The sequence below is a fragment of the Myiozetetes cayanensis genome, unplaced genomic scaffold, assembly GCF_022539395.1.
Source record: "Myiozetetes cayanensis isolate MyiCay16 unplaced genomic scaffold, myiCay2020 scf14, whole genome shotgun sequence".
In the NCBI taxonomy this organism is placed as follows: Eukaryota; Metazoa; Chordata; class Aves; order Passeriformes; family Tyrannidae; genus Myiozetetes; species Myiozetetes cayanensis.
Window position 1 is genome coordinate 5,446,105 of NW_026087048.1, and position 27,413 is coordinate 5,473,517.

Sequence of the window (27,413 nt, forward strand, 5' to 3'; positions counted from 1 at the left end):
CAGGAGAGCTGGAGACAAGTGCTGTGGTTGACACCAGGACAGGAGGGCCACTAAGGCTGATCCAGCCACTCAAGAGCCACACTTACAAAGGCGATGGATAAATCACAATGAATCCTGACTTTTTACATCTACACATTTCACTTGACATCATTTCATCCTATCTAGTAATTTGATCCACCTTCTAAATCCAAATATCAGGACTTTCAGTTACCTAAAAAAAGAAACCATGCTCACACATAGGAGCCCAGAAGCTAGAGTTGAAAGCATAAAACCCCAGTAGGTCAACACTGAGTCACACCCTAGCAATTAGAGGGAAAATGAACACAGTTAACTCAGAAATACGTGAAGCTTTGTGCATTCAAAAACACCAATAGTGTTTTATTCAGAAAAACATAAAGACTGGCTTTGAATGAGATTAACATTCACATGAGGTGATATTTGCCATAATAATGTGAGCCAGAAACAAGTCTTGTCCCAACGGTACAGGAGGGTGTGTATAATCCTCATAGAGGCAATAAACCCCCCCCAGCTCCTCCCCAGTTACTGCAGGGCCATTCTCACTGACCTGTCCTCAGTGGCTGCTGGTGTTGAGTTGATCTTTGGTTCTCCCTGCAAATAGTTTATTATTTTCTGGTTTAGCTTCTCCATCAGTCCATCTTATTTAAACTACGTGCTGTGAATTTTTTATTTTTTTGAGCTTTACATTTTTGCCTTGGAGACTTTCTAGTCTGCAGCCAGATGGGGCCCCTCTTCTTTCCCTTTGCTCTACTCACTGTGAGGAGAATAAAAGCCTCCTCTGTTCTCTTTGGACAAGTTTCCAGCACTTGTAGGATGGTTTATCTGGAAGGATCATTTCAGATTTTTCTGTGCTGCAACAGACACCACAGACAGGGATGTATCTTCACTGCTGAAAGAGAGCAAAACTGAGAAAATGCTCTTTCCAACCCTCTTTTAAATTTTGACAGAGCTCGGGCCCTCTCTCCATGTTACTACCCTTGACCTCTCAAGAAATTTTGCTCTCCAAGCTCTTTCTTTCACAGGACCACAACAGCCAGAAGGGATCTCCAGTGCTCTCTGGTCCAGCACCCCACCAGCTTGGATCAGGTCACCAGCATCTTCTGCAGTCCAGAGTAAACTGCCCTTCAAGGATGGAAACCCGACACTTTACTGGGGTCACTGGCACCTGTGGAACTATTGGATCACCCTTCCAGCAACCACCTTTATCAAATAGATATTAGGGAAGCACTGTCCACCCAGGACATCCACTGGGCCCTGCTCACCCTGTGGCTCTCTTTGGACAGCTGGTTGTCCATGGAAGGTAGTAATTGACGTTGCCCACAGCACAGACAGACACTCAGAAAAGCAATATGCATTAATAATAACTTTTTTGAGGTTATTCTTTATCAATCCCATCTCTCTTGTAGGACACTGCTGTTGGGGAGCCCAGCTGGTTCTGGGCTCTCAGTAAACTGAGGTACTGAAGATGGAACTTCTTACACCTGGCAGAGGGTTAACCACGGACAGTAGGACTGTGACACAGTGGGTTTCCTGTTAGAATGTCAGCCTATTGTGTTAGGACATGTGGCTGTATGTCCAATCATAAGTTGTTATGATAGTGGTAACCCAATGCTGTGTGTACATGTGTCACCCCAGAACTGTATAAAGGTAGCTGTACTGTTGCAATAAAAAAGCTGCTGGTATCCTGAAACCCATGTCGCCTCCCTGCCTCGACTGCGACACACTGTACCTGAGAGGAACTGGGGACTGCACGGGGCTGAACATCCTTTAATGCCCCTTGGACCATGCTGGAAGGGGCAGGTGTCAGTGTATCTGCTACTCCTGGTGGCTGTTCCTGGTGGAAAAACCAGCCTCCTCCTAAACACACACTGGACAGAACTTCCTTTTCCTGGAAAGTGACTGTCACCCCAATTAAAAATACATTCTTCAGAAACACATAAGTGCATAACTTAACACCTGCTTTGACACAAGCATGGGAAGAAAACCACACTGTGACCCTGGGTAGAGCTCACACCATTTCACCTGGTCCCCTTGGTGCAGCCCCATGTCTCTTGCACAGGTGTGATGGGAGCCAGCAGCCATGGCTGGGACTGGAGCCAGGGCTGTAGTGTTTGGGGGTTTCTCATCACATTTAATGCTGCAATGTTTGTTTTCAGGCAGAAAATACCAGCAGTGCCCTTGACTTGTAGCAATGCCTTGGCAGTGTTACGACTGTCCACAGGGGTGGCACTGTCCTCTGCAGACACCACAGTGACTGCCCACTGATCCCGATGCTCACGTGGAACCGGGGGTAGTCCCAGTGGGCTTCAGGCCCTGCACACCACAGAGTGCAGATGGGGGAAACCTTTCCCAGAAAGCATCCTTGGCCTCAGTGGGACAGGGCGATGCTGAGACTGGGAAGCAGCTGTGGATTCTGATGGATTCAGCACTTGAAGAGCTGTTGCCTCAATTAAAACCAGGGCAGAGGGTCAGGGGCCAGCCCGAAGCAGTGCTGAGCAGAGCTCACCCAGGTCGCTCTCGTCGTTCTCCTCGGGCTCGCTGTTGAAGGTGGAGGGGCTGCTGCTGGGCAAGCTGTGGCCAGAGCCTGTCCTCAGGGATCCTTGTCCCTTTGGGTCCGGTGTGTCCTGGAGGCACACACTGCCTGTGCCACAAGGAGTTTGCTGGGAGTCTGGCTGAGAGTCGTTCCTCTGGCTGAAAAACTGCCCCAGCAGGGATTTCTGGAGGGTCGTTCGCAGGCTTTCACAAGTCCTCTGCTTTGTGCTCGGCTGGGTGTAATGCAAATCCAACTGCAGGACCACATCCGTCTGAAAGGGGAGAGTGGAGGACGCTAAGCGAATCAGAGACTCAGACTGGAAGCAGTGCTTTCCTGCTGTTGCTGCCAGACATGAGAGCCTTGGCTGGCTGTTGAGCAGGCTCACAGCCCCATGCTGTGGTGTGATGGAGCAACGCTACTGCCAGAGAAAACAAGCTGTTACATACTCACACAGCTCATGACGTCTGTGGGCCTCAGCCACGGATTCTGGATTTCAGGACTTGTCCTGAAATCAGGCTACCTCACTTGGGATCTCATCAGCCCCATCAGTGAGCCCCAGTGCTCACTGTCACTGTGAGCATCATACCCAGGATGCTGGCACGGGGGAGCAGGAGAGGAGGCAAGAAATGGCACAATGTCCATCCTGACCGTGGCTGGGACCACTGCCCAGGGGAGAGGAAAGCATGAAGGGAGGGATATGAACTACTCCCAACCCTGGAAGTGTTCGAGGCCAGGTTGGATTGGGCTTAGAGGAACCTGGTCAATTGGAATGTGTCCTGCCCGTGGCAGGGGGGTGGAACGAGGTGAACTTTAAGGTTCCTTTTAACCCAAACCATTCTGGGATTCTAGGAACTGAAACACACATCACACTGTAAAAGGCAACAGCTTTATGTAGCAACATTCCACAGGGATCCATTCACAGCCTAGCACTATTTTAGAATTTTATAAAAGATGAAGAAATCAGAAAATAACCATGGCAGCCAAAACCCTGAAAGCAAACCTCCAGCATGGGGCTGTGCCTGAAATGCCTGGCTGTACAGAGCAGGGAGATGTGTAATGGAACAAGAAGATTTTGACAGGCAATGCAGGGTCCAGGTCTCCTATCTGCACTTAAATGCAATGCAGAACAGTTGGGAAAGGTTCAGAAAAGAGCTCCAGGAACAATCAAGGACTGGAAGCATTGCCATATGCTGAAGCACATTACGTACTCAGCAAATGGAGCTCGCTGTGGGCAGCAGCAACCCAGGTTGAGAGCAGTGCTTGGTGCAAGATCCACTGGCTGTCCCTCCTGGGGAGGAGAAAAAAATCAAAGTAGAAACAAGGTGCACACTGCTGGGAGAGACAAGCCAGGGGACAAGCAATTCTGCCTCTCTCATGGTCTTTAAAGAGTTTGAGGATGTTTTGAAATGTGTCAAAGAGGCATACTTTGGATCAGGCTTGGAAGAGTTACTCTGATGACAGGAGTTCCTGGCCAGCTCATGAGCACATCTCTCAGGTAAGAAGTGAAGATATCCTTCATGTGAAACACTTGGGCAAGTCTGACCTCCTCTAGGCTGATGGAGCAAAGAACAGCCTTCCTGGACATGTAGCAAAGAAAAACAGAGCAAGCTATGATGGGTGATGCCTCTTTCCACTCCCAGGGCAGCTGCTGTGGATCAGGTTTGTTGGGAGGGCCAAGCAGGGGAGACAACACAAAAGCAAAGAGCATCCATGCTCAGGCTTTGCAGGCTGATCTGTAAATCAGAAAGGTTCTACTGAGGTGGAAAAGGTGAGGTGAAAGAGGACAGTTCCTCTCTTATGGAGACAGGCTGGGAGAGCTGGGGGTGTTCAGCCTGGAGAAGAGAAGGCTCCAGGGAGACCTCAGAGCTCCTTCCAGTGCCTAAAGGGGCTCCAAGAGAGCTGGAGAGGGACTTTGGACAAGGGCCTGGAGGGACAGGACAAGGGGGAATGGCTTCCTACTGCCAGAGTATGCAGTTAGATGGGATACCAGCATGAAATTCTTCCCTGTGAGGGCATTGAGGCCCTGGCACAGGTTTCCCAGAGAAGCTGTGGCTGCCCCATCCAGGGAAGGACTTGGAGCAACCTGGGATGGCGGTAAGTGTCCCTGCCCATGGCAAGGGGGTGAAACAGGATGAGCTTTAAGGTTCCTCCTAATCCAAGCCAGTCTGTGACTCTGTGAAAGAAGATGGCTTTTGTTCCTTGAAGATCAACAAGCTCCTCTAACACTGATCTGGATGTGATACTGGCACATCCAGCTGCAGCCGTGGGCATGGGGAGTACCAGTTATGGGAGGATGTAGGAGAACAGCAAAGAAGCACCTGGAAGCTCCCTACCTGAATTTTCTGAAGTCCACAGAGCTGGAAGACGCAGTCCAGCTCCTCCCACTTGTACATGGAGGCAAGCAGAGTCTCCACATGGTCCAGATGGCTCTCCCTCTGCATGGCCAAGGTCTCCACCTCCTGGATCAAGAAAACAAGGGGGAATGCAAAGAAATTTCAGCATCACTATGGAGCATTGAGGCACAAGTGCCCATCAAACATGCTGCTTCTCTGCACACAGCAATGCCCAGGGCTTTGATTGACATGCTGCATGGTGGAAATGCTGTGTATCCTAATGGAAGTACTACAGGGAGCAAGCAACAGAGATTTTAGACACTCACCTTGTGAGTATCAATGAGAAGACCAAGCTAAACATCCCCTGAGTACATCTGCTGGGAAAACTGGAGTATAATGGGATTTGCAGCAGAGCAAAGAGAAGCTACAGCCGGTACCACAACCATTGGTAATGTCAGCACAGTGTCATGGAGGCAGCAAGTTTTCCAAGGGCATAGCTGGAGGAAGCTCAGAGTTGAGCTGTGCTGAATTAGCCCCCCACCATCTATAGAACTGCCAATTCTTGCTGAGTTTATCCAGCTTAGCCAAAACAGCCCTATCTCTATGAGATCCTCTTCAGTATTGATCATATCTTGGAGTCACTAATAGCACAAGAACGGACAAGGGCCTTTCAAAATCATAGATTCATGGAATATCCTGAGTTGGAAGGGATCCATAAGGATCATTGAGTCCAACTCCTGGCCCCACACAGGACAACCCCAAGAATCCCACCATGTGCCCGAGAGCATTGTCCAAATGCTCCTTGAGCTCCAGAAGGGTTGGGGTCATGATCATTTCTCTCTCTTTGGATTTGAGCCCTCCAGGATGGGTAACAGATCACAGTCCAGCAGCCCCTTCTAAAAGGTGCTTCCCTCTGTCAGCTTGCTCTGGCAACTGTCCCAGTGCAGTTCTTAACAGAAGTTAAGGATTGGGCATGGTGATGAAGGATGCTAGTCTCAGGGGTCTGGGAGTCCTGATCTATGTGTAGAAGCACTTCTTGTTTCATAGAATCATAGAATTAACTGGGTTGGAAGAGACCTCCGAGATCATCAAGTCCAACCCTTGATCCAACCCCACTGTAATTACTAGATCATGGCACTCAGTGCCACATCCAGCCTCATCTTAAAAACCTCCTGGGATGGTGAATCCACCACCTCTCTGGGCAGGTCATTCCAATGCCTGATCACTCTCTCTGTAAAGAACTTCTTTCTAATATCCAACCTAAACGTCCCCTGGCAGAGCTTAAGCCCATGCCCTCTTGTCCTACTGCTGATTGCCTGGGAGAAGAGACCGACCCCCACCTGGCTACAACCTCCTGTCAGGTAGTTGTAGAGAGTGATGAGGTCACCCCTGAGCCTCCTCTTCTCCAGACTAAACAACCCCAGCTCCCTCAGCCTCTCCTCATAGGACTTGTGCACAGGTCCCTTCACCAGCCTGGTTGCTCTTCTCTGGACTCACTCCAGCACCTCAGTATCCTTCCTGAACTGAGGGGCCCGGAACTGAACACAATAGTCAAGGTGCGGCCTCACCGGTGCTGAGTACAAGGGAAGGATCACTGCCCTGCTCCTGCTGGCCACACTGTTCTTGATGCAGGCCAGGATGCCATTGGCCTTGGCCACCTGGGCACACTGCTGGCTCATGTTCAGCTTCCTGTCAGTCAGCACCTCCAGATCCCTTTCTGCCTGGCTGCTCTCCAGCCACTCTGTCTCCAGCCTGTAGTGCTGCAGGGGTTGTTGTGGCCAAAGTGGGGGACCCGGCACTTGGCCTTGTTGAACTTCATCCTGTTGGAATCAGCCCAACTCTCCAGCTTATCCAGGTCCCTCTGCAGAGCCCTCCTGCCTTCCAGCGGGTCGACACTCCCTCCCAACTTGGTGTTGCAATTAGCAATTGCAAATTTGCTAATGATGGACTCAATCCCCTCATCTAAATCATCTATAAAGATGTTAAACAGGATTGGGCCCAGCACTGATCCCTGGGGAACACCACTGGTGACCGGCTGCCAACTGGATGCAGCCCCGTTCACCAGCACTCTCTGGGCCCGGCCCTCCAGCCAGTTCTTAACCCAGCACAGAGTGCCCCTGTCCAAGTCATGGGCTGCAGCTTTTCCAGGAGTATATTATGGGAGACAGTGTCAAAGGCTTTGCTAAGTCCAGATAGACAAATCCACAGCCTTCCTCTTATTCACCAGGCGGGTTACCTGATCATAAAAGGAGATCAGGTTGGTCAGACAGGACCTGCCCCTCCTAAACCCGTGCTGGGTGGGTCTGATCCCTTGTCCATCCTGTAGGTTCTGTGTGATTGCACTCAGGATGATCTGCTCCATAACCTTGCCAGGCACTGAGGTCAGGCTGACAGGCCTGTAGTTTTCCAGCTCCTCTTTGCAGCCCTTTTTGTAGATCGGTGTGACATTCACCAACTTCCAATCCTCCCTGGAGAGCCAGGACTGTTGGTAAATGATGGAGAGCGGCTTGGCAAGCTCTTCTGCCAGCTCCCTCATCACCCTAGGATGGATCCCATCTGGTCCCATGGACTTGTGTGGATCCAAGTGGCTCAGTAAGTCACTGACTATTTCCTCCTGGAATACAGGGGGGCTCTTCGGCTTCCTGTCCCTGTCTACCAGCTCCAGAGGACAGCTGTCCCAAGGGCCACCTGTCCTACTGGTGAATACTGAAGCAAAGTAGGTGTTAAGTACCTCAGCCTTCTCCTCATCCCTGTTAACTACGTTCCCCCCAAAGTCCAACAACAAATGGAGGTTTTCCTCGCCCCTCCTCTTGTTATTAATGTATTTATAGAAGCACTTTTTGTTATCCCTAACAGAAGTAGCCAAATTGACTTCAAATTGCGCTTTTGGCTAATTTTCTTTCTGCATGACCTAGTTATACTCCTAAACTCATCCTAAGTAGCCAGCCCTATTTTCCATAGTCTGTAAGCTCTCTTTTTATCCCTCATCTCCTTCAGAATCTCCCTGTTCAACCAAGCTGGTTGTCTACCCCGCCGGCTTGCCTTTTGGCACACTGGTACAGCCTGTTCCTGTGCACTCAAGACTTCCTTCTTGAAGCACGTCCATCCCTCCTGTACCCCCTTGTTTTCAAGGGTTTTTTCCCCAGGGTATGCTCTGGACCGGTCTTCTGAACAGGCCAAAATCTGCCCTCCGGAAGTCCAGCGTAGAGGTTTTATTGGTGGCTTTCCCTGTATCCCTGAGTATTGCAAACTCTATTATTTCATGGTCACTGTGCCCCAGGCAGCCTCCGTCTGCTACATCTCCCACCAGCCCCTCTTTGTTTGTAAACAACAGGTCTAGTGGGGCCCCACCCCTGGTAGGTTCATTTACCAGTTGGAGCAGGAAATTATCCTCTATGGAGCAGGAAATTATCCTCTATGGAGCAGGAAATTATCCTCTATCCCACAGTTTCGGCCCCAAATGGGCTTTGGCTTTCTGAAGCCAAGGTTTGTGTGCTTGAATCATATCTTTACAGTCCTCCTACATCACCTGCCCCTGCTTCCACCTCTTGTACACCTCCTTTTCACGTGTGAGCTCAGGTAGGAGCCCCTAACACATTCATGCAGGCCTCCTGCTGCCTTTGCTTGACTGCCTGTTCATCAGGATCACTGAAAATCCCCCAGCTCTCCAGGGCTGTGTCCCACAGGAACACAGCTCTCCAGTCTAGTGACTTCAAGACATTCAACTAGGAAAGAAGTGACCTGATGTGTTTGCCTTAGCAGGAGGGCTGGACTGGATGATCTCAGGAGGTCCCTTCCAACCCCAAACATTCCATGGCTCTGATCTCAAGGGATCAATTAAAACTCTGACACACGAGATTCAAAGCCCTCAGCTACAGCAATTCATTAACCACAAGAATCTACACTCTGCTAAATTCCCAGCATCCACAGCCTCCTGTTCCACAAACCAATCCCTTCCATATTCTCCATTATCATTTTTGGCTGTGTAGGAGAAAATGGAGAAAAGCATTTTCTAAATTAATTTTTTAGCCAATTCATACTTATTTATAAACCTTTCCCCATGGTGGAATACATTTTTTAATGAAGATGATGCCCAGGAATTGGTAAGGCCAGAGTTTTAGCTGAAATACAGATATTCTAAATAAATGGGGGAAGGGTGATCAGAAAGGCCATTAGGTCTAGCAGCTCCAGATCAAGTGACTGGAAAACAAGGAGATCCAACATAAAGGTTTTTAAAAAGTAAGGATTCAAACAGTATGGAGAAAAAAAAATGGGAATGCCCTAGCTGTCTGCATCATTCCATTCTACACATGTGCTAGAGCAGCTTCAGTGCTTGTCAGGTAAAAATGCAAGTCAGGTAAGACATAGGATGGGAGGGAATATGGGACAACTAAAGAAAACTGATCAATGCCAGAAAATTCTATCCTAATTATCTCTGGCAAACACACAGCAAGACCAGTTAAATCCCTTTGATAAGCAGAATGTGGCGAGTCACTTCAGCAACCCCAACTCCCTCAGCATCCCCCGGGAGGGCTGGCAAAGGGATCCTGGCAGAAGCCCTGTGCCCTCCTGCAGACACCTGTGCACTCCTGTGGTCCCAGGGGTGTGGGTGTGGCCTCTGTGGGACAAGTGGGGCAGGTGCCAGGGCCGGTGTGGTCAGAGGATGGTGGAAGGACATTCTGCCGCCTCAGCAGACACCACTGGAGGTCAGTGTGAGCCAGTACCGCCATGCAGTGCGACAGGGACAGGGATCCCATTGCCCTGGCTGTACTGGGGTCCCTTTTTTTGTCTCCTCAGCCCTCTTAAGACAGCTCCAGAGGCAGGAGCCCATGGCTGGGCTCCCCTTTGCCCTGAGTCACTGATGTGGGGTAGATGCATATCTGCTCACACACACACACACACACACACACACACACACACACACACACACACACAAACATTTTTCATGCATGATTAGGGAGCTCACAATGGGAAACAATGCTCCAGCTTGGGAACAGGTAGGATCAGGCTCCAAACCTCCTGGATACACCACGCTGCATCAGTGACCCCAACGTACTGAGGAGCAGTTTCCCTCCACAATCAACAAGGGCTGAAAAATCCACTGCAATCAAGCTACACTTCAGCAAAAGGACTAAAGAAAACAAGGGAGATGGTTAGCAGAAAGGAGCAGCAAGTTAAATCCTTAGGGGTGGCATGGAGATCATGGAGACCACCAGGAAAGACAACGCTGGGCACATGGTCTGTAAGGAAAGGTGTGAGAAAGGGTGCAAGGAAGCTGGTATGGCTCAACAGGGAAGAAATATGGAATATGAGCAGAGCAGGCTAAGAATGCATAATTCAAAAAGCCAGATCTGCTTCCAAACATGGAAAAGAAAATGCCTCTTCACCTCAGTCAGATTAAATGCAATTAATTTAATCAAGCAGGCCAGAAATCAACCTGAGGGGTAACTGGTGAAAGCCATCAAACTGGTGCCAAATCCTTTTTGTGATGCATGAGGAGCAAGGCAGGCAGCCTGTAGTGAACCCACTGAGGTGTGGAAGGAACCTGAAGGAGGTGTGTGCAGAGGAGGAGATCCTTTTCCACCTGGGATCAGCCTTTCCCAGCCCTCAGGACCCCCTGGGCTCAGCCCAACCATGCTCCCACTTGTGCCCTGGGGAAAGCAGCCCAGGAAGGCGAGCTTAGAGGACTCACCGGGGGCTGGCAGAGCAGGAGGAGAGGGGCAGTGACGTGGGGGGGCTGCAGCTTTGCACATACGGACATCAGGTTGGAGAAGAGCCGCAGGAAGCGGAGCTCTACCCGGGCCCCGCAGGGGAAGGTCAGCATTCTGCTCAGCAACTCTGGAAGGGAAATTCAAGAGGGATCAGCTCCTCAAAGGGCCCAGCTAAGATCTCCCTGCAGCCCAGTATCCCTGAGGGGCACACGGACCTCCAGCCCTCTCCTCCCCATGCCCTGCATGGCTCACCGTGGCTGTGTCCCCAGCACTCGGCACCTGAGCTGGAGGGACAGATGGGGTCTGTCAGGGACCGGGCTTCCTTCAGGGTGTGTTTGATCTCCATTACCTGCTTCCCAGTGACCAGGGGATCCCGGCCAATGTCTGTGGGAAAGAGATGGAGACACATGAGTCACTCCAGGTTCCTTATTGATCTCCCTGCCTTTCAGACCTTACATCAACGTCTCCATACTGCTACCAGGCTACTGAGACCTCACATGGGGCATAGCCTGAGATCTGGATTTAAGGGAGGAACAACTGGTTGGCTGGTTGGGATGGTGTGGTGCAGAACCACTTGGTCTCTGGTCTCTCTTTTCACCCCTTCTACTGAAGTGAGTGGTTTCTCACTTGTTCCCTCACCTTCTAAGACATCCTCCAACATGTGTGTAACCTTCTTCTCTTTCAGAATGTGTTTCTTCAGGTATTTCATGAAGATCCCAGAGCTGAACTCCCCATCCTGCAGTTCATAGGCTTCTGCATCTTCGCTCCTGCAAGAATAAGGATATTTCTTCAGAGTCCTCACATTTCTGCACCAGGCACAAAGTCCTGAGGGTGAGTCTGGGCTTGTCAACTCCATCCAAATACTGTTGGCTGAGCTTCTCAAGGAATAACACAAAGTGCTTGGGTTTGGCCCAGGAGATGGTGGGAATGGCACAAGATGGGAAAAAGCAGTGGAAGGGGATAGGATAGGAAAGCACTGTCTCCAGCCTAGGCAGGTGACAGAAGGCAAAACGCCAGAAAAGCTGCCTCCAAAAGATGGAGCAGGAAACAACACCCATCATTTCAGGAGGCTTCAGGTGGGCTGTTCATGGCACATGAACCTGGGGAATCAGGCTCAGGCCTGAAGGACAGGTGACAGGAGCTGAGGTCACCTGAAGCACAGGTTGCCATGAGTGACGGCAGGAGGAAGGACAGAAATGTCTGAAAAGCAAATGCAGCAGATGGAGGGTGAGTCAGAGGAAACATAATGAAGCCCTCTCCAGCCTCCAAAGCCACTGTGCATGAAAGGATGAGAGGAGGTATGGCTGTGTCAGCATCTGGTCCTGTGTGCCAGCGTGGGGACAGCAAAGTGCACTTACGTGGCATAGCCATAGACAGTATTTCCCCAGGGCTCCAGCGGCTGCACCTGGGAGAGGGCACGTCCTGGGTTGTACCTGGAAGAGAAAGAAAAGGCATGAGTCAGTGTTGAGGACATCTGCCAGCTGGAGGGGACAAAGCCCACAGGCTTCCCCACATCCATCTCTAAGGGATGGCAATAGGATCAACCCTCACCTCAGATCCAACCACAGAGATGAACGCTGGGAGTCCCACCAAGAACCCAAACCACAGAGAAATGAGTAGGTAGGTCCAGCTGTAACCTATCTGCACTGGTGAGCTGCTCCCTGCCCCACACTGAACCTGGAGCTGTGGGGACAACCTTCCCTCCTCCCTCTCGAGGTTGGATTTTAACAACTCCATGCAGCAATAAAGTGCAGAGAACACACAGGGTCACTGTGGCCCAGTGGACAACTGTGCCTGCAGAAGTCAGAGGTGTGCACAACACATGCTTACGGCTCAACTGCCTGTGCCGGGGTCTGGGGCACCCCACAGGGCCCCTCCAGACCACACACACACTTCTGCCTCAGGGAACCAAAGCAGGTTACAGCATAGACACCCCCAGATCTGAGAGATGGGATCAGAAGACACACACCCAGGTCTTGATGACCAAAAATGACTCCGACACCCTGGTCTAGATGCAGCTGAATGAGTGCAGCTCCTGCTATTTCCAAAATCAGGTAGAACCATGGGTGACAGGCCTGGTTTTCACCAAAAAAGATCTCATGGTTGCATTGAATGGTCAAGCCTTGCCCATCTGACAGCATGGAGACAGGCTGCCTCCAGTTCATACCAGTGATGTGGAGTTGTTCCCAGTCACATAGTGACAAAAGTCAGGCACAGAGGAAGCGTTATTCCACATTATTCAGTTCCAGCATAGCTTCCTGGGGCTGAAGCTGGCACACTGAGGAGAGCAGAAGGGATGGCTGTATCACCAGCAGCCAGTGTCACCTACTGCTGGTAGCACAGTCTGGAGATGTTTCAGGTAGGATTCAACTGGCTTCTGTAAGTTGTCTTAAAGATGATCAGAAGAGAAAATGTGAGAAAGGAGATATGCTTCTAAATATGAATATTGAGATTTATCTGCTCCTCAGCTGCTCCCACATTAATGCAGAAATCTGGCACTCCAGGCCCAAGGATAAATCAGAGAATTCCTAGCATTCACCCAAAATCAGCACATAAATGTATGAGGCTACACACAGGCTCCATGTTCCTGGTTCCTCCTCTGCTAAAGCTGAACATCTGCTCCACTTGGCAAGGGAGGATGTGCTTCTCACCACCCCAGCATTTCCGATGCCAACATATGGGGTGAGGAGATGCTCTGGGTGAGGTCCCTCCCAGCACAGACACAGCTCCTCCTGGTTTGTGCACAAGCTGCTGACAGACCTGCAGCATCAGTTGGACCAAAAGGGCCTTGGGAAAGGAGACCCTGGGAGCCTTGTTTTACACAGTGGTGTAAACATGCACAGCTATGAAATCCGGATGCTTTCCCAAGCTAAAATGGTGACTTCTCAAGAAAAAGGAGCTCAGGAGAGAGTTTCTACAGCCATCCCCCACAAAATCAGGGATAACACCCACTGCATGAAGTGCTGTGCTCGTTGTGGGAAAGGGGGGGCGTGAGCTTTGGGGAGGAGAGAGAAAAAAAGCTGCACAACCTAGCCTAACCATCCCAGCAGATCTCACACTGCACCCTCGTTCCAGAGCCCACTGAGACTCCACTAAGCACAGGAATGCCAAGGAAGGAGACAGCAGCTCAAAGGCAGACAGCAGCTCAAAGGCTGCTTTACAGACTGTTAACATTTGTGTTGGTGATCCCTGTGCAGCCTCCATGTCACCTCCCCATCACACACTGCCCTTGGACAGCAGTCCAGAGGTGCAGCTCCAGCAGTGTATCCATAAGAGCCAGGTGCTCCTGCTTGGCTGCATGCCATCCCCCACCTGTTATCCTGCTGGGGAGAGCAGGAAGGTGCTGCCAGGTGTGCCAGGGAGGCAACACACTCTGCTTTCAGCAGAGAGCAAGAAAGGAGAAAGGGGATGCTTCACTCTGGGGAGTTCAGGGCAGGATCAAGGCACATTAAGATCTGGTGACACTGGCAATTCAGAGCTGCAGGATAAGTCCCTGCTCAGCCAGCTTTAAGCTATTCAAAGTGAGCATTCCCACTGCTGCAGCTACAAGGCATCAAAGAGTTATCCTCTCTCCAAGGGCTGGCAGCTCTTTCAGGGTATCAAAATCCCTGTCGTCTTTCTGGTTCTTAGCACAGGAACCACAACAGGAAGAGAGAGACTTTCCTGCATTTGCTCTCCAGGTCTTTTCTGACCTGTAAATCTGCCTCAGGAGACTGAAATAAATGAAATAATGACAGCTTCTGCTGCAATAGTCCACCTACCTCTGCTGAAATTGGACAAGTAGTAATTTTCTGCAGCAGGATAGAGGTCTTCAGGCCAAGGGAGGATGATGGGCTTTCCACAGACAGCGGGAAAACGCTGATCTCTGACCTCAGCAGCAGCTGTTTCACAACACAACCACTTCAGAAGGATTTAAGGCCAGTAAAAAGCAAGTAGCAGGGCTTAAAATATTTTCCCCATCATGCTGCACTCTTCTCACTGAGATGTTAATAAGAATGCAGCCAGAAGAGAGAGGTGAGCTGAACACTCCCAGCCTGAGCACTTGGGAAACACAGACCAGGAAAGCCCATGATCAGCAAGATCAGGTCAGGTGGGTCAGGCTTGACCACAAAAGACAACCCTGTGCTGAGTTTCAGCCAACAATTTATGCCAGACACAGCCATCGCTCCATGGGTTTGAGGCAACCTGCCTATATTTGCCAGGCTTCTTCACCTCAAAAAATCCAGGGATTTTTCAAGCCCCTTCTCTCCAGCAGATCTCAGACAACATCTGATGCTCTCTATGCTAATATGTGAATGACCGATCTTTCCAGAACATCCTGCAGGACCTAAAAGTGCTGCTGATTATATAACACAAGATCAATGACCTTTGATGGAGCAGCACCACAGGGGACATGGCCCCAGCAATCCAAGGGAACACCCCACAGGGGGAGTTGAAGCCCAGAGCTGAGGCTGGACTCTTCCCTCAGAATGGACACTCTCAGAATGCCCATCCAAGGTGAGGAAGGGGGAAGGGCACCCTACCACTTCCTGCAGGTGTCCAGCAGGATGACGTTCAGGGCTGTCTGCTGCTGCTGCATCTTCTGGAGGATCCTCTGAACGCTGATGCAATTCTCAGGGGTGTAGGGCTGGGGGGCATCAACAGGGACCATGTAGTTCCTCCCCAAATGTTCATACCCATGCCCGGCATAGTAGAATATAGCTGGGAACAGGGAGAGGAGAGAATGAATCAGGATGCCAACCTGCAGGTCTGTAACCAGCTCCCCATGGCCACGTCCCACCTCCTGTCCTGAAGGGATACTGGAGCAGGGCAGACTTAGACCAGCAGCACCTATGGAACTGGAGCTACACTGACCTCACAGTTTTGACTTTTTTCCAATGTTATCCCTTTTGGCAGAGTTGGAAGCAGCCCTGAGAGGCTCCCCTGTGCTTGTGGATTCCCACACTGTTTGTCACCTAAAGTCACAGGGTTTACGTATTTCCAAGCCTTCTGTGCTACAACACCCAGGCTCAGCACCTGCCAGGCTGAATTCCACCTTTGTAAAAAGTTTGGGTTAATCCTCAGGTCTTTAAAGAAAAATGACAACAGAAAATGATTTTACTATAGTGGAAAATACATTAACAGCCTTTTAAATGAGAAGCTCCTCATTTAAAAGAAGCTTCCTAGTTTTGGAGAAGAGCCTAACAACTGATTAGGTGATGGAAAACACTCTCCAGATTTCAAAGGTCTGCCTGTATTTATATACACCTATAAACTGGTGAAAAATTAGACAGAGATGAGAGGGAGAGAGAGGCGAGTTCTCCAGATGTCCAGAACACGTGGACCACACACTTCAACAACCTCAGACCAGACACCACCCCTGTAAGGAAGGAGGAGTCAGACCCATCCAGGTGCTGGTGGGAAGTCCAATACTCAAAAAGAATTTTGGATTTCACTCTTATGCACATAGAACTTAGTATCATTTTCTTCCTTCACAAGAGATGGCAATACAGGGACTTTCAGGTGGAAAGCACTGGGGAGCTCAGCATGGCCTAAGCTGCTGCTCCCCACTGACCCGTTTTCTGTGCAGGGCTTTCCTCCTGCACAGGGATCCCTGTGCGGGCTGAAGCTTCCCTAAAGGAAGTTGTACAGTGGCTGGTCACCCCTCCCCAGCACTGATGACATTGCTTGGGGCATGCTGCTTGATGAAAGCCAACTTGGGGAACTGAAATAGGTTAAAAATAGCTCTGTGAGGTGACACAGTTGTGCTACCTCAGTGGAGGGATGGTGAAAATTGAGAGGTCAGAAATGGGAACAAGCAGCTAAAAGGCAACAGCAGGAGAAATTCTTCAGTCTGATTCACTGCCAAAGCCCACACTTCAGTGAGTAACCTCTCCTCTGTATTCCCTCCACTGTTCCTGCCCCTGGACTTGGCAGGACACTCGCCTTGATCTCTGATTTTGCAAGGGATGTGGTGACAGGGGCAGGAGCTGAAGGACTGAAAGCATGACCTCATCATGTGGAAGATGGAAAACATGATCTCATAATCAAAAAGGCCTTGAGTCACCTTTGGTTTCTATTCTCAGGGGACAATGGAAAGTTTCTCAAATGGCTGTTTCCACAGGTGCCCCCGAGGTTTGGGTTCCTCTTCTTGTGTATCAGCAGCCAGATACGGTGAGCTCTGACCTGCAAAAGCTCTGAGCTTTTGTAACTTGCAAATCAAAGCCACAACACCCTCCCCTGAGACTAGAAAAGAGTTTAAAATAGGAAGCCTTCTGGAAAAATTAGATGCAGGCATTACAGGTTAGGCCCCTCCAGTCATTAAGCACTGGTGGCTTTCATGCCTCTGCCCCTGTTCATGCAAGGAAGTGATGACATCTGTCACCAGGCAGCATCACAGAAAAGCCCATAAAGAATGATTCAATCCTTAAATTTTCTAACTTTTGAGGTCTTGTGTACCTGAACAAACCCACCAGGTGCTCACCACACTATATAAATCCCAAAGACTGGTGTTCAAATCCAAAACTATATGAGTTTCACAACAGCTGAGCAACTTTTCCAGCCTCTTCTGGACTTACTTTCTCTTCCTGAACAGGAAAGTCAACAATTTGCTCAGAGAAGGAAAGGCCTCTTTTATTCCAAGCTCTTCCCACATCATGTGCGTCAGAACTGCTCATCATAGACAAACTTCCGAGTAACAAATTAAAAAGGGGAAGCTCCAGGCACTGCTCATAATGCAGGAAATGTCAGCATGAGGCTTAATTAAGGCATGACTCCGTATTCCAAGTATTTCACTTTCAACGTTTTGCTCTCATTGCATTTCCAATGCAATTTTTTTGACTTGGGACTTTTTAGGATACTCAAAATAACATTTGGGGGGATTCCTCATTTGCCTGAGCAGAGAATAATTTAGGTCACTCAGGGGATGCTTAGGGCCTTCAAAAATCCTCTGCAGCTTTTCTAAGAGATCTGGAGAAAGAGCAGCCTGATGACCCACCACCTCCATACCATGAACTGGAGAAGCCTTTGGATTATAGAATTATTAAGGTTGGAAAAGACTTACAAGATCACCAAGTCCAACCTTGGACTGAATCCCACCATGTCCACTAAACCATATCATGCAGTGCCACATCCACTCACTTTTTTGAACACTTCAGGCCCAAGGCCTGGAAGGAGAGGGGAAGGAGCTGGGCTGCTCTGGGATGGTCTGGAGATGGAAGTGGAGGAAGGTCTCGCAACAGCCTGGAGGGGAAGCTACAGAGACATAAATCCTTATTCCCATTGTCAGCGTGCTTCATACAACATGGGGCAGTGAGCACCAGCCCATGGAGGCTCATGTTCAGCAGTCAGCCCTCTCCTCCCTCTGTATGTCTACACAAAGCTCTCCTGATTTCAGCTGTGGTGATTGCTACACAGGAGGTGTAATGGCCAGTCTTCGCGAGCGAAGATCCGGGGAAGGTCTTTACACCTTCCAGCCTGCGCATTGGATTTTTTAGGTGAGACACAGTGTGCGCGGAACTGAGCCCACCCTTTAATCCTAAGGTTCATCTGCCGGGGCCAAGCGAGCTTGGACGGTGGCAGCGAGGTCCTTAGGACGTAGATGGTTTGCCTTTTAAGGGCTAACGAGCTCCATCTGCCCGGGAGTGGCCCTGACTGAGAATCGAACCCGGGTCTCGGCGGTGACAGTGCCGCGCCCTTATTAACAGGAGGTGTAGTGTCCAGGTAAAGCCTGAGATATGAGGGGATTTCAGAGAGCAACCACAAAAGGAAGCTGCAAGTGAAGTCATGGGAACACACTGTCACCAGGTGATACCACGGCTGTGTGCGGCCCTTCCCACCAGCTCAACCTCCCTGGTGAGTCAGTGCTTCCCGGAACAAGGTGGCTGCACACCATTTTCCTTGTGGCCATATCCCTATTATTCATTGCACAACCTTCAAACCTCCTGCTGAGCGCCAGGCTGGAACTGGCCCACACTTTCACTGTCTGGGTGCCACATAGCTGGGAGATAAGCCTCACACTGAGGTTTGGAAGCAAAAAAAGTCCACCTGGCAAAGTATTTTCATGGTATCTGTCGGGCTGGGAGAACTCAGGGACCACCAAGATGCTACTTTCACCACCAAATCGGAACACCTGCTTTAAGACCCACAAGATCTGCTGGTTGGGTGTTTGAGGAACACTTCCCACTGAGAAAAGCATGCAATAAGATTGAAGCCCAACCTCAAAGCCATCTGCAGCTAGCAATGCTCTTCTGCAAAAGGGCTGTCAGGGGCCCAAATTAGACCTTCAGGAAAGAGAAACAAGGACAGAAAAACATAGCCAGATGCAGCAGTCAGGGCTCAAAAGGAGCTCCCCTCCCTCACACAGGGTAAGTCTCAATTTTGTCATCTAAGGAAAAATGAAAACTCCTTTTCCCATTCACTATCAGAAGCACTGGCTCCCCAAAAACTCAGTGTAAGCCCATGCTGTTGGGGCTGGAGGCTGCCATGTGATGGAGAAACACTGCCTTTGCCTGGCTGTAACCTGCCCAAAACTGAACAACACTTATCCAGGGGCTTCTGCCAAGCTTGGCACCACTGCAGACTGTGTTGCAGGTCTCCCTTGAGAGAGCAAAGTTCAATTTCTTCTCTTTTAATTCAACGGCTGTTCAGAAAATTGCCAAATCCCTGCTCAGCACAGGCTGGTGGCTGGGCTGGCTTGGCCTTACCATAGACTCCCTTCCCCAGGAGCTGCAGGAACTGACTGACCGCTGTCGCCATCTCAGCCTTGTTCAGATCCAGGAGGGAGACAACCTGGAAGCCCAGCTGCTCCAGAAGACGACTCAGCTCAAACACATCCTTGACAGGAGCCATGAGGTTGGGATGATGCTGGTAGCAGTTGTTGCCCACTAAAAGTGCTATTTTGCCTGTAGCTGAAACAAACACCAAGTTACAAAGCTGTAAACGCTCAGAGGGAGGCAAGTTCTCACCTTCTCCGTTGGAGTGAGGAAACAGAAAACCTAAGAAAAGATTTAGGCAGGAAGGATAGACCCTAGCCTGCTGCAAGCCTGGAGCACCCTCCAGAAAGTCCTCGGCTTTCTGAACACTTCAACAAAATACAAAACAATCAATTTGACAGAAAGGGTTGAAAAGTATACACCTGACAGCCAAAATCTCAGGAGTGTAGGAGATTCTGCTCTTCCTGCCCTATCGTGATGGCGGGCCTGGTATGCCAGCAGTGCGTGGGAGGGGGATGCACTGAGCCAGGCTAAGGAGTCCTTTCCCTCACAGAGTTGAAATAGAGAAACCCTGGGATCCTGCTTTGATTTTATCCCCACTTCCCCACTGTAAAAAAAAGGATTTAGGTCACTCAGCAGTGGTGGGAGCGAGAAGCTTTGCCCTGCTCTGAGGAGGTATTTTAAGGAAGGGAAAAGGTGTCATGTGAACAACACTTTTAAACTCATTTGGCAGCCCCAGAGCTCAAGACTCAGTTACTCATTAGGAATAATATTACTCCACTGGCGGAGAAAGATCAGGGCTTGGCAGGGGATCGGACTCATCTTGTGCTGTGCAGCTCTGATCCCAAAAGCACAAAGCCTGTTGCAATGTGGGCATAAAGGCTTGAAGTGGTCTCTGCGGGAAAAGCACTCCCATTCCCTGTCTTCCCATCCACCCTGGAGCCTGGCTTTTAATTAAGATAATAAGTGCTCAGGAAGAAAAGATGACAGTACTCACCAAAAAACTTCTCAGACCCACATGTACCTGGGAAAGAAAGAGGGAAATGATAAGCCTGTGCCCAGCATCCAGTGCCAGGTCTGAATCCTGCTCCAACATTCCCAGCAATGCACAGCTGGATCAAACACATAGAGGATCTACATAAGCAACACTCCTGGGGCAACTTCTTCACGACCTGACTGCTAACCCTAAACACACTGGTCTTTATGAAATCCTGCCTGATTTATGACATCCTGAACAGCTGGGAAGCAAAGCCTGGAAAAGGGGCAGGCCAGGGAAGGAGGGTCAGCCATAGAGGAGCTCAAACCTGGGCTTCCTGATGTGACTCACCTGCTCCTTCACTGCAGCAAAAGCAAAGGAAACACAATAACTCACGGTCAATAAAAGCTCCAAAACAGAGTTTCTCCCCATAAACATCTGGTGCAGAGGGAGCCGCCATTTGCTTTTGATTGCAATAATATTCTCCGAGTTGTTCATCTCCCTTTTCTGACTTTCCCTGCTTTTTAGCAGTTCTGGCTCAGAAAAGCCTCCCCAAATGTGACTCACTTTGGTGAGCCCCACAAGCTTCCCTGCCCAAGCACTTCCAGCTTCTTAAAATCAAAGTTAGCCAAACAACTCCTCCTTTTCCCATTTAAATTATAAATGAATTTCAAAATTCATCCCAGGAGAAAATTCCAAAACCCTACAGGCTATAAAAGAAGAAATTAAAGAGCAGTTGCATAGATCTCATGGGTCTGGAAGACTTCTGGCCCCTGAACCAGTGTTGCTGAGGCACCAGGGGAGCCTAGAAAGTTCAGAACAAAACCACACATCCTTTTCTGCCTCTGACAGAGGCACCCGTTGCACGCTAAAGCTCCACAGCTGTAACACTCTGAACCCAACCCAACCTGGTGTCCTTTTTGGCAGTTTTGCCAGCTGTGAGGAGGCAGGCAGAGTGCTCTCTGGATATACAGGATTAATTTGCACTTTGGAGAAATTTTAAAGCCAGCTTAAAAGGCATGATGAGAAGCTTATGGCATAGAAAAATCTCTAGATGGAGTAAAGAGCCAGCCAAGCCAACTTATGGTATTCCTGCTTTACAAAGGGCAAAGGCAGGGGACCAAAGGAGAGGTGGAACGTGCCTGAGGCTCTGGGGACACATCCTTGGGATCCGTCACTCATGCAGCATCAGCCCTGAGCTGCCAGCCCGAGGGGCCTGAACCTTCCCAAAATAAACCCCATCCTCTCCAGCTCTCTATGTCTGAGCATCACTTCATCCCAGCGAGGCTAAAATGAATTTGGGCGTAAGAGCCCACTGCTATTTGGCTGTGGAACTGTGAAATCAGCACCTTGGCAAGGCAGGAAAACCACAGGGAGCAGCTGAGAGCACCAAGCGTGCCCTAACACAGCAGGTTTCTGAAAGACTGCAGAACCCAGCATCCCACCCTACCAGATGGTGCATCACCAAGTCTGCAGGGTTCTCTTTTCCAGCCACTGCTTCCCTCGCTCCCTCTGAGCCCAGATATCAGGGAATCCTATTTATCAATGCCCTTGTTCACCAGCTTGGTGTTTCCAGATGAGAGCGCTGAATTCCTTTGTACCCTCTAATTACTTCTCGCTCCAGGTGATGTGCAGCAAAGCAACGGGGGTTCGCTCTGCTCACCTACGTAAACGTCCACAGCGTTGGTCCAGTGCTCTCCGTGACTGTTGGAGGCACAGCACAGGTACGTGCCCGAGTCACTGACCTTGGCATGGGTGATCTAGACAGATCAAAAGTTAAATCAATTATTTATGGTGAGAGTCTGCAGCTCCCTGCCAGGATCTGCTGAAGGCACCTATGTTCCTGGAATAAAGAGTACTTTTCCTGCTGTTCACTGAGACTTTGCCTCGCAAAGAATGAGGACAAGAACAAGCACCAGAGCAGTACTGGCTGGCAAGGACTCTGGTTCTCCTGCCCAGGATCCTGCTCAGAGAGGGACTAAAGCCACCACTGAGTCAGGCTGGCTATAGCTCTGTCTATTCAAGCCCTGAACATCTCCAAGGACAGGGACTTCGTTGCCCTTCTGGCTCCAGCACAGCACCATTCACCTTAAAATGAACAACCTCTTCCTAGTGTCCAGCCTGAACTTTCCTCACAGAAATGCAATCTAAAGACACTGACCCCAGTAATACCATCAAATACTACTGAGAAGACACTGGATCTCTTGTCCTTGTACCCTTCACGTGACGCCCTGGAAGGAAATCCCCTTTCTTGATTCAAGAAGACAGCACTTATTTACACTCAGCCAGTGACACAACAAAACCCCAGCCCTTCTGCTGCCTCCCTGACTCTTTTCTGTCAGGATTAACCACTTTTCCTTCTAGGTCTCCTCCAGGCAGACAGCATTCCCACAGGTCCATCACTCCACAGTCCTCTGCGCAGACAGACAACAGCTGTTCTCATGCCTCTGCTGCAAAAAGGCTCAAGAGATGTGCTGAGAGCCCTTGATGCATCAGGGGATCAGTTACCTCTTCGGGAAATATCCACAACTTTGAAAGAAGCCCATAAAACATATTCCCCCTTCACCCAGAGTTCTCTAGCCAGTTACCAAAGCAGAAGGGTGATACACAGAAGACTTTCCCACAACCCTGCAACCAGCTTCTCCCATCACCCACCTCAGCAGCCAAAGCTTCTGAACTATCCCCAAGCAACCTTACCCAGAGTTTTTTTCTCTTGTGTTGTTCCAGCAGGTTTCCATTCCGGTACCACTGGTAGTAGGGGGCTGGGACCCCCATGGCAGCACACTGCAGCTGCAGTGGCTTCCCCACCTCCACGCGCTGCTCCGTGGGGTTGAGGATGATGACAGGTTCTCCTCGCCACAGCCGAGGGGGCAAACCTGCAAGGCAGCGACGTGAAATTGGTTTTCCCTCCACGAGGACAGGAAACAACAGCCATTTTTTTTCACCATCACTGGCTGCACCTTTCTCCTTTGGGAGCAATGAATCCTTGGGAGCAACACCTGCAAAAGTCAATGCCAGACAACAGACCTGCCTCTGGCTTTCCAGACCTGACCCTCGCCCTTTCCTGCCAAGGGCGCAGTCAACATGCTGAGGTCAACCACACCCTGAGTTATTTTTGGTCAGCTTTGAAGTAGCCAGATGGACTCTTCCAGTCCCAGCACCCCAAATAGCCCTAGAAAACCCACAGTGAGTGATCAGCAGGAGGTGTAGGTACATGCCAAGTTGGATGGGGCTTGGACCAACCTGGTCTAGTGGGAAGGTGTCCCTGCCCATGGCAGGGATGTTGAAACAAGATGAGCTTTAAGGTCCCTTCCAACCCAAACCACTCTGTGATTCTATGATACATCAGGAAGGTAGAAGACATGCTCATACCTCTGGCAACACACTGATGGACCTCCACCTTCACCCAGTCAGAGAAGACAGCATTTCTGTAGAGGTCATTGACTCTGCATGTGTAGAGCTTGGTCTGCTCTGCAACAATGGGCAAGTCTGGGTTGGTTGCTCCAGGAATCTGGCGGCAGTCAGACTAAAGGGAAAACACAGGCAGTGATTTCCTCCTCCTTGCTGGCAGCAGAAGGCACTAGGAAGCCTCTTGTAAGAGCAGCAAAAGTGGAAATTCGTGATTTCCTCCCTTCCTTCAGCTCCCCCACTGTGTGCAGGGACCCAGCCTGGTGCCATACCCAGGGACACATGCTCCCACCCTTACCTGATGCTGACAAAACCACTGGTACTGCAGCAAGGTGCGTCCCTCGGCTCGGCACCGCAGTGTGAAGGAGTATCCCACTGGGACAGAGATCGAGACTGGCTGCTCAGTGATGGCAATGGCTGTGGAGAAACAGGGTGTGGAGGTGAAAACAATGCAGTAGGCACAGCCCAGGGCTCGCTGGGCTACAAGGGCGGCATCCATCCTAGCAGGAAGGGAAGTTTGGAGGAACAAGGATGCTCCTGTGCAGAGGGAATGGATGAAAGGGAGGACAGATGGGTAGATGCCACGGGGCATCCATCCTGGCAGGGGAAGTTTGGAGGAACAAGGATGCTCCTGTGCAGAGGAATGGATGAAAGGGCGGACAGACGGGTAGATGCCACGAGGCTCTTCTGGGTGCTCTCCCAAGTGCCATAGGGGCGGCACGGTCACTCTTCCTGCATCCGCTTCTCGCCTGGCGGCTCCTTCTCGGCCTGGGCGGCCGCCGGCCGGATCCGAGACAGCTCCTCTCCCCGGGACGCGGCGGCGGCACCTGTGGCGAGGGGACGGCGGCGCTGGGGATGGCTCGGGCCGGACCAAGGGGCCACTCACCCGGCGCGGCGGCCCATGGCGGGCTGGGGCTGCGGCGCCGGGCCAAGGCCCGCACTCCGCCGCCGCGGCCCCGCGGCCCCGAACTTCCGCGCTCCCAGCCCGCCCCGCGGGGGCGGCGTCGCGACACGGCGGGGCTGCGGCGGCCCCGCACGGCAGAAACGGGACGGCCCTGCACGGTCCGGTCCGGCCCGGCCCGGCCCGGCCCGGCCCGACCCGACCCGACCCGACACGACTCGACCCGACACGACACGACCCCGCACGGGCTCGCGCCTCTCGCTCGGGTGCCAAGGCTCCCGCACCACCCTACCCACGAGTGACCTCTCTCCTGCCCCACAGTGGTGTCCCCCTCCCCGCCCCCTTACAGGTGTACTTGAACACATCCGCTCCCTATGGGTGTCCTCCTCTCCTTCCCATGGTGCCCCTCTTCCACACTCCTTATAGGTGACCTCATCTCCACCACCACTGCTGACCTTCCCCTCATTCCCACCACAGGTGTCCTCCCCCCCTTATAAGTGTACTTATCCATATCCCCACGGGTGTTTTCAACCCCACCAGTTACCTCATCCCCATCCCCACATGCATCCTTGTCCTTTCCCCACAGCCGTCATCACCCACATCCCCAGTTGTGTCCTCACCCCTTCTGCACAGATGTCTTTGCTTCATCCCCATGGATGTTCTTGCCCCTGTCCCCATGACCACCCTTGCTCTCATCCCCACAGCCAACTCCCACCCCCTCCCACCCAGCCCACTGCTCTCACACCTCACAGCTGCCCTCATGTCTCTCCCAGGAGCCACGGACAGAAAGGCTCATGTTGGGCCCAGCGCTACTCTGTGGGTAGGCGCATAGAACCTGCCTCCTCCTCCCAGAAGTCCCCGCCAGATGGGCCAGGCATCACAAGGGCCCCGGGGGAAGTGGTTCAGGCAGCACCAGAGGTTGCACAAGCCCCTCTGGGAGGTAAGGGACACAGCGGAGCATCAGAACTCTGTAGTGCTGTGCCGTGACTTGCACTTTCAAGGTTAGGGCAAGGTCAGACTCCTTAACCTAGAACTCTTCACCTTTCAAGAGGCAGCTTTACTACAATGAAATGAGCTGGAAATGGTGAACAGAGAGGACAGAGGGTGGCTAGGGAGTGATTGTCATTCCCAAAGAACTTTGAAGTGACCAGGTAGGGATAGTGGCACAAAGCCTATGGGGATGAAGCAGGTCTGGGCTCAGGACTTGGGGTGACAAGGTTCCTACTCCCAGGGCAGAGAAATTCCCAGCAGGCTGGCTTCTCCCCGATAGTTCTAGGAAGCAGGTCCCCACGGTGCCAGGAGTGAGGTGGACTAGGACTTCTGAGCATGACAGGGTACCATGGACCAGCTGACCAGCTAGAGAAGTGACTGTGAGAGACTCTCACTTCCCTGCTGAAATTTCTCTCCCCTGGGGTTATAGCTGTGGCTATGGGCTGACCAAGGAAAAGCGAGACCATCAGGGATGTCTCTCCCAAGTGGTAATATAGAAGGGCACAAGCAGATCATCAGGATGGCAGAGAGAAGCAGTTGTGGCTGAGAGTGGTCATGGATCACCTCCACAGGACAGAGCTGGGCCATGCAAGGGTCCAAGGAACTAAGCAAGGCTGAGGAATGTGCCTCTACCTCCTGCTTTTCTTTTAGAACAAATGGGGAAGAAGGTGATAGGAAAAAGCCAACCCAACACAACTAGTGGATGCAGAAAGGATTTTCTCCCTCTCTGTCTTTTTCTCTGTGCAGGATGGGACAGTTATGCTGCAAAGGCAGGAAAACCTGCTATACCCTATCCATCCAGTGTGATCCTGAGCAATCCCTGCTCTGACCAGGACTGGTCCTTTCCTTTCATGGATACAGAAAAGGTGATAGCTCATGTCCCCAGCTGTCTGAGATCACGTAGACCCTCCTTTTTCCTGACTTTTTGGGGGGCCAGCCAGGCATTTGGAAATACACACTTGCAGGTTTAATACCTATGAATGATTGCAAGTGAAGGTTCTGGCTGAATATGTGCCAGCAGCTCTGTGCCACACCTGTGTTGCAGAGTTATTATCCATGCAGCACAGGTAACTAATAAAAATGACCATTAAATTAACCTCAGTACTTTCCCAGAGATAAAGATGATGATTCTGGTTGACGCAGCATCTCTTCAAACAGCTGGAGGTTGCTGCATTCCTTGTAGACTGTTTCTCTAGGCTACAGAGAGAGAATCCTCCTCCAAATACATGCTCAAAAAGTCTGTCATACTTGTCCTCTATCAGAGCCCTGTCCTGGCACGGTCTGTGTGAATATCTGGGGAAGAACCAGGGATGAGAGCTTGTTGGCAGAGTGCAGGAAGAAGCCTGTGATTTTAGAAAGGGAGGAACTTGTGGGCGCAGGGAGGGTAAAGGGAAGAATAAATTGTGCAAGAGGAGAGAGAAAACATCTGCGACGCACTGTGAGTCAGTGCTGGATTTGCAGGCAGAGGAGGAAAGCTTTGCTAACAAGGACTGAATCCTTGTGGCTGGCTGGCTTAGGCTTCAGCAGCTAAACATGTTTCCAAAGGAGACGGGAGTAAAGGAGACGGGAGCAGAGGGCACTGTCACTCTCTGTGAGCTGAATGACAGGATAGCAGACATGAGAGGAAGCTGTCCCAGCAGGGATAGGCACAAGAACCATTCAGAGCCTGAAAGGGCAGAAAAGAACACAACCCCCGTGCATCTGGGGGGAGGATCAAACACCACAGCAGGCTTTGTCTTGTCACATCTGAGCTAAACCTGCACTCACCATACAGGTTTCCCTCCACTGCTGGGGTGAGGCACTGAACCATGTTGTATCCAGGGTGGGAAGGGACCTCTGGGGGTCTCTGG

At 50.9% G+C, this 27,413-nt stretch overlaps 1 protein-coding gene across 1 annotated transcript; it reads right to left on the reverse strand.

Annotated features, from left to right (window-relative positions):
• LOC126636937 (mucosa-associated lymphoid tissue lymphoma translocation protein 1-like) lies at window positions 1–27,373 on the reverse strand. Its single transcript, XM_050309712.1, has 15 exons — window positions 27,331–27,373; window positions 24,419–24,692; window positions 23,971–24,103; window positions 23,637–23,790; window positions 22,962–23,140; window positions 21,928–22,024; window positions 20,286–20,312; window positions 19,280–19,483; window positions 15,119–15,296; window positions 11,954–12,028; window positions 11,235–11,362; window positions 10,848–10,979; window positions 10,577–10,722; window positions 4,885–5,010; window positions 1–2,822 (listed from the first exon to the last, which is right to left on the reverse strand). Exons 1-15 carry the CDS (start codon window positions 27,371–27,373, stop codon window positions 2,487–2,489), a joined length of 2,232 nt encoding a protein of 743 aa, XP_050165669.1. The 3' UTR covers window positions 1–2,486.
• Window positions 27,374–27,413: the final 40 nt, after the last annotated feature.

Excerpts from the sequence above, each read along its gene's own strand:
- LOC126636937 (XM_050309712.1), bottom strand. The coding sequence starts at position 27,373 with ATGGTTCAGTGCCTCACCCCAGCAGTGGAGGGAAACCTGTATG. Across the intron at positions 23,141-23,636 it reads CCATCAGTGTGTTGCCAGAG|GTTTGCCCCCTCGGCTGTGG; the intron begins GTATGAGCATGT and ends GCTGCCTTGCAG. Across the intron at positions 15,297-19,279 it reads CCTGGGGAAGGGAGTCTATG|CTATATTCTACTATGCCGGG; the intron begins GTAAGGCCAAGC and ends CCCTGTTCCCAG.